We start from the raw sequence: 6,437 nt of genomic DNA, 5'->3' as shown, positions 1-6,437 counted from the left end.
GGGGGGGGGGGGGGCGGGGGTTCGGGCAGTGAACAGGAAGGGCGGAGAGGTGAAGTCGACCTTGAGGATCCCTCCCCTGGAGTCCCGCAGCCGGTGGTGCAGGCAGCTTGCAGGGGGAGGGCGGGAGGGGCATGCCTTATGAAGTCATTCCCGGAAGGGCCCAGGATCTAGCCACCTGGGGAGCCCAGACACAGGCACAAGGGCTCCACATTCTGACAGGTGCACCTATGTGACTCAAATTCAACTATCTGTTGACCTGGGCCCCACACTGTGACACAGACCTAACCTCAACTCTTCTGCTGAACCGTGTCCCATGCCCCATTTCACCCCACATCGAGCCCCCAATCCTTCAGCGGCTTACGAAGTCGCCCACAATCTGGCCCCCACCTCTCCTTTGCTCCCGGTCATTCATTCTTCTACACTGTCTCCTCACTGTCGCTCTCTGGCCCCACCTCAGGGCCTTTGCACATGCGGTTCCCAGCCTGGAACACTCTTCCCTGAGATCTTCACGGCTTGCCCTCTGTCCTCCTTCAGGTCTTTGCTCTAATAGCGCCCTAGTGAGGCCACTCCTGGCCACCCTACCTAAAAGCTCAACCAGCCACCCCCCACCCTAGCATTCTCTTTCCTCCTTTATTTTTTCTCCGTACACGTATCACTCCCTAACACACTGTATCATCTTGGTCATAGCCTGTGGTCCCCATTAGAATAAAACTTCCACGAAGGCAGGACTTTCTTCTGTCTGGTTTGGTGTTTCCCCAGCACCCAGAACAGTGTCTAGTAAGCACTTAATAAATATTTTTTGATTGCGTGATACCCCATGACAGCACCCGCCCACATCGCCACACTGGCCCAGGTGGCCTGGAGGATGGGGCCTGAGCTCTAGTCATCTCTAGGACCTGGCACAGTATGGGCCAGGAAGTGTTAGCTGGCTGACCAGCTGACCCACAGGTGCATAGTCTCAGTGCTGTGGCGGGAAGGGGCAGAGCAAGGGCAGGTCCCGGGGGCCGAGTCAGGTGCGGCCGAAACACTGGAACTCACCCTCCTCCCCATCCACATCCACCAGCTGGTCCAGGAAGTCTCTCACGCGTGAGATGCTCTGCAGCAGGAAGGGGTGCAGGGGGGCCATCCACAGTTCCTTGCCCTGGCCCAGCTGCTGGCCCAGGTTTCCGATGCTCTGCACGGCCTGGAGCAAAGAAGCAGGGGATGCTGGGGCCAGGGTCACTGCAGGGAGCAGGGCCTTCTGTGGACCCAGCACAGCGCCCCTAAGTCCTAACTCCCAAATCAGTGCTCAACGAAAAGAGAAGAGTCATATCTACCCCTCCCTGGGGACACAATTGCACCCCAGTCCCCTTAATGTTCCCCCCAGAGCTCAGTTCCCCCACCAGGACTGCCTGATCCTATCACGCATACTTTGGAGCCCATCAAACCTCAAAATGTGGGGCTCCTGGCTCGCTCCATCAGAAGAGCGTGTGACTCTTGGGGTGCCTGGGTGGCTCAGTTGGTTAAGTGTCCCAACTCTTGATTTTGGCTCAGGTCATGATCTCACAGTTGTGAGATCAAGCCCTGCATCAGGCTCTGCCCTGGGTGTGGAGACTGTTTGAGATTCTCTCTCTCCCTTTCCCTTTGCCCCTCTCCCACTTGCACTTTCTCTCTCTCTCTCTAAGAAAAAAAAAAGTGTGTGATTCTTAATCTTGGGGTTGTGAGTCCAAGCCCCCTGTTGGAGATTGCTTACATGAATAAAAACCTAAAAAATAAAGAACTTCAAAATACGGTCACTTTGCACATGATGGCCTAATTCATACTAAGGCGTAAATGACTTCTAGCCTGCTTCCCTCATTCCTCCTGAAAGGGTAGAATTTTCGTTTTAAGAGAAGAAACTGGATAATGTAACAAATGCCTTCACATTCAGGAAGGAAGGCTAATGGGTATTTCAGACAGGTTTCTCAATGGGCCTCAAACCATTTCGGCAGGTTTGGCTTTCCAGCTCTTTCCTATGCTTTTCCCTGGCCAAGAACGCCCAGGCTGTGGGACTCCACTTTCAGCACCTTGGCAAGAAGTAGCAGCGAGCGGCTGGTCTGGGGATCCGCATGGTGGTCCCGGAGGTCGAACAACTTTGGGGTGAGGATGGCAGGCGCAAAGAACCGCAGGAACAGAAAGCCACTTATGGCCAGGTACTTCACATCCTGCCAAGGAGAGCAGCACATGACAGGAGCCCCCAAACCTGCATCCCAGATGGGGAAACTGAGGCAGCAAGGACGACACATTGGTGGTACAAGGGAAAGGGGGATGGGAGGAGGCCCACGAGATCACACTGGTCTGCCAAGCCACTTTTTCTCTCTGGGCCTCAGTTCCCCCGGCCCCCGGCCCCCGGCTGGAAAATGGACTAACAGTACCAATCCCGCACTATCAGCTTTGGCCTAACATCCCGAGTCTGCTTTGTGCCAAGCACTGTGCTAAGGGTACAGCCCTGTGAAGTAAGCACCGTCATTATTCCCCCCTCACGGGGGAGGAAGCAGAAATTCAGAGACGCCAAGTGACTGGCCCGAGGTCACACAGCTGAGGAGTAGAGGAGGCAGAATTCAATCTAGATCCATGATTGAGGCTACGAATAGCAACATGCCAGGGACCTCTCCATACATTTGTTAATTTAATACTCACCCTAGGAGGGATGCGATCTCTCTTTTACAGAGAAGGCAACTGAAGCCAAGAGAGAGAAGGTCACTTGCCCGAGGCCACACAGTCCTCAGTGGCAGAGCCAAGATGCGAGCCCAGGCAGGATCTGAACTCACAGCCCTTTGCCACACTCTCCTGCCTTCGACCCTAAGCTACCGTGGAACACTGGCCGAGTGTCGGGAACTGATCTGAACTATCCCCATTTTCTGGATGAGGAAACTGAGGCTCAGGAGCGAACCCAGTTTGGCCGGCTCCTGAGCCTGCCCTGTGTGCACCCCCAGCCCCAGCCTCTGCCTCCTACAAACTGTAAGGCATGGCGGCCCCTCTGTGTGAGTCCCGAGCCCGGCCCACCTGCAGACAAGGCTGGTCCCCACAGTGGACAGAGGGACCCCAGGGAGAGGATGTGCCTTTATCCGGGTGCCTCTGGCTCTCCCCAGATCACTCCCCACCCGCCTTTCACACTTACCCAGCCAGATTTAGCCCAAAGATGTGCCTCAGGATTTATTTAGGGGATGTATTCACACACGAGACAGCACGCTCGCTGGGTGCATGCCAACTTCCCACTGCACCTGTGCGTCGACCCCCGGAAGGGGGGCCTCTGCCCCCAGCCCGCTCATCGGGAGCCCCGAGTCGCCCCCGAGGCCACCACCCCCCAACTGCCACATTCTGGGGTAATTTTAGTCTTCGATGTCAGCTCTTTGACTTCCTCCTCGCTTAAGGAGGCACAGGGTTCAGGGCGGCGGGGAAAGGGCTTGCCCTCGGTTTCCATGACCCCGTCCACCCTCTCAGGTCTGAGAAAGGCCCCTGCCATGGCGTCTGTCCCCCATGGGAGGTAAGGACCAGGGGACACTTGGGTGTCACTGATCCTGGGCCCCCACAAGTGCCAGGCTGTCTGGCCTCCGGCTTCCCTCCCCCATCCCCCACTCCCTGTCACAGCTCTGTCCCACTTAGCACCTCTAGTCCAGACGACAGCCTGGCAAAGTGGGGCGTAAATCAAGCGACGTCCCAGTTTGGAGGCCCAGCTCTGGCGGGGGCTGAGAGGAGAAGGGAGGGACCCCCACTGGGAGACCAGAGCCCTAACTTTGAGTCCACAACCCTTGGCCAAGGCTCTTTCCCTCTCTGGGCCTCAGTTTCCCCATCTGTGAGCAGAAAGTGGGGAGACGTATGGCATGATCGAGAGCTCTTAACTCCAGCTCTGGGGACTGGGCCATTACAGCCCCCCCGTTTAGCAGGTCTTAGATTCTCCTGCAAGGCGAACCCCCAGTCCGCACTGCTAATGCATCAGTGCTACATAAGAGGCCACCTGATTTGATGTCACTTGTGAGGGCCAGCAGCCACCACGGCAGGCACACTGACCATTAAACTAGGGGAGCTCAAGCTGGTAACCCGCGGGCCAGCCCAGCCGCGGATGCGTAATAATTGACTCAAAGTGTCATCGTGTTGTTTTTTAGGTGAATTAGTGCCAACATTCAAAAAATGAGAGGCCTCACATAAAACCCAGAATGTTGTCTTTTGAAAATAAACTGGGGCGCCTGGGTGGCTCAGTTGGTTGAGCACTGACTTCGGCTCAGGTCATGATCTTGCGGTCCGTGGGTTCGAGCCCCACATCGGGCTCTTTGCTGACAGCTCAGAGCCTAGAACCTGCTTCGGATTCTGTGTCTCCCTCTCTCTCTGCCCCTCCCCAGCTTGTGCTCTGTCCCTGTCTCAAAAATAAAATAAACCAAAAAAATAAAAGGAAAAAAATAACCTCTAAAGATCCGGCCATGCTGGGCCCCCATTCCTGCATGGAAGTAATTGATTGTCTGCAGCGGCCCCCTTAAGACCAGCTGGGGGAGCTCTGGTTTCCCAGAGTCCCCTGATGCCCTACTGCCCTTCACCTTGACTGCTTCGCTCACGGATCTCACCCTCCCGACGCCGCAGCACCTGCGTCCTCCACAATATTGGCAAAGCACTGGCAGGTGCAGGGATTTATCTTTAGACTATTTGTCTGCTACAAAGCACCTACTGTGTGCCAGCATGTGCACGTGCTCTCTCTCTCTCATAGCTGAATTTAAGAACCACCTACTTTGTGCCAGACTCTATTATTGGTGGTTTTGACTGCAGATTCAGAAGCTGGTGTGCCTAGATGGGCGCCTGTCCCAGCAATAGCCCTTCCTAGCCATTTAACTTAACCTCTCTGGGCCTCTGTTTCCTCCTCTGTAAAATGGGAGAATACTGGTACCCACCCCACGTGGTGGATATGAAGACGAATAAGGTGATGCGTATGTAAAAGTAGGTCCAACCCATGGTAAGGCTACATGTAGCACTGGCCGCTGCCACTGTTATTATTTATCATTATCATTGTCATTATTGTCATTATTACTGCCCCCCCCATCCCAGACCCAGGTTCAGTCCCACCTCTGCCCCGCCTCTCCGCATGACCCTGGACAAGCTACTGCCCCTTCCCGGCCTCCGTCACCACCCCCCCCCCGTCCCCCGCCCCACTCCGTGGGAACATGCGCCCACCTCGTGCTCCGCCTGCGGGAAGCGCTCCTCCACGCGCTGCCGCAGCTGCTTGAAGGCGAGGCGCATGGCGGGCGGGCAGCGCCCCACGGAGCCCACAATGGCGTCCACGATGGGCCCCAGGTAGCCGGTCAGCAGTCCCAGGCTGGCCTCCCGCACGTGCTCCTCCGAGAGCGCACCCTTGAAGGAGATCCTCCTGGGGAAACAGAGAGGTTGTGCCTCAGAGCCCGGCATCTGTCGCTCACAACCCCCACCAGCCCCCACCAGCCCCCACCTTCCAACCTCACCCCCATAACCTCCCCTCCTGCCCTTCCCGGCTTCTTGCTGCTGCTGAAACACGCTGAGCTCATTCCTGCCCCAGGGCCTTTGTATGTGCTGTTCCCTCTGCCTGGGACGCTCTTGCGCACACATTTAGCTTAAATGTGCCCTCCTCAAAGAGGCCATCCCTTCCCCATCACTAGTTATCATGCATCCTGGTTCAGTGCCCTGGCAGCATGGACATGCTGGACACACCCTCCCCCACCTCAGGGCCCTTGCACTTGCTGTGCCCCCTGCCTGGGATAGCTTCCTCCGGATCTGTGCATGCCTCCCTCCCTCACCTCCTTCAAGTCTTTGCTGAAACGTCCCCTTCTCTGTGACCACCGTCCCCTTCTCTGTGACCACCGTATGGAATATTGCAAGCCCCTCCCCCTCCTCCTGGCACTTCCCACGACCCTCCCCCGCTCTATCTTCCTCCATTCCACCGATCTTCTTCAATAACCTTCTTCAGTTGATTATCTACCTCCCCCTAGAAGAGGGACTTGTGTCCACCTATTCCCCGCTGTGCATCAGCGCTCAGCCAGTGTCTGGCACTCAGTAGGTCCTCAACAGCGGTTCTGTTGAGTGCATGATGGATGGAATAGCACTTTGCTACGGGCGATGTTCGCGTTCCCTTGGCTCCCGTCCCCACACAGGTGTCCCCACACAGGTGCCGGCTCCGGCCCGCCCACCTCAGAGCTGGGGTTTGAACCCAGGAGCTCAGCTTCAGAGTCCGGCCCATCACCTCCCCCGCAGCCTGCAGAGCCCGGTGCTCACGGCGGAGGCTTTCTGCTGGGACGCGGCGCTCGGGAGCAGCCGTGCCAGAGGGAGGGGGCTGCGGCTGGCACAGACCCAGCCTGACAAGGCCCGGGGCGGACGAGGGGGCTGTGGGGGGGGGTTGGGGTTCAGCCCTCCGGCTCTGCTCACCTGGTGCGACCCAGGTCTATCTTGCACGGGTCCAGTTC

At 57.1% G+C, this 6,437-nt stretch overlaps 1 protein-coding gene across 1 annotated transcript in view; it reads right to left on the bottom strand.

Annotated features, from left to right (window-relative positions):
- The window catches only part of RASAL1 (RAS protein activator like 1), a 28,967-nt gene that overhangs the window by 4,598 nt on the left and 17,932 nt on the right, over positions 1-6,437 (bottom strand). Inside the window, exons 12-15 of the mRNA XM_029921621.1 lie at positions 6,400-6,437; positions 5,179-5,371; positions 2,046-2,183; positions 1,013-1,183 (exon numbers count right to left, since the gene is read on the bottom strand). Of these exons, the coding sequence (XP_029777481.1) occupies positions 1,013-1,183; positions 2,046-2,183; positions 5,179-5,371; positions 6,400-6,437 (540 nt within the window). The remainder of the gene's footprint in view (positions 1-1,012; positions 1,184-2,045; positions 2,184-5,178; positions 5,372-6,399) is intronic.

Source organism: Suricata suricatta, chromosome 14 (assembly GCF_006229205.1).
Source record: "Suricata suricatta isolate VVHF042 chromosome 14, meerkat_22Aug2017_6uvM2_HiC, whole genome shotgun sequence".
In the NCBI taxonomy this organism is placed as follows: domain Eukaryota; kingdom Metazoa; phylum Chordata; class Mammalia; order Carnivora; family Herpestidae; genus Suricata; species Suricata suricatta.
This window is presented reverse-complemented; position numbering and strand designations above follow the sequence as displayed.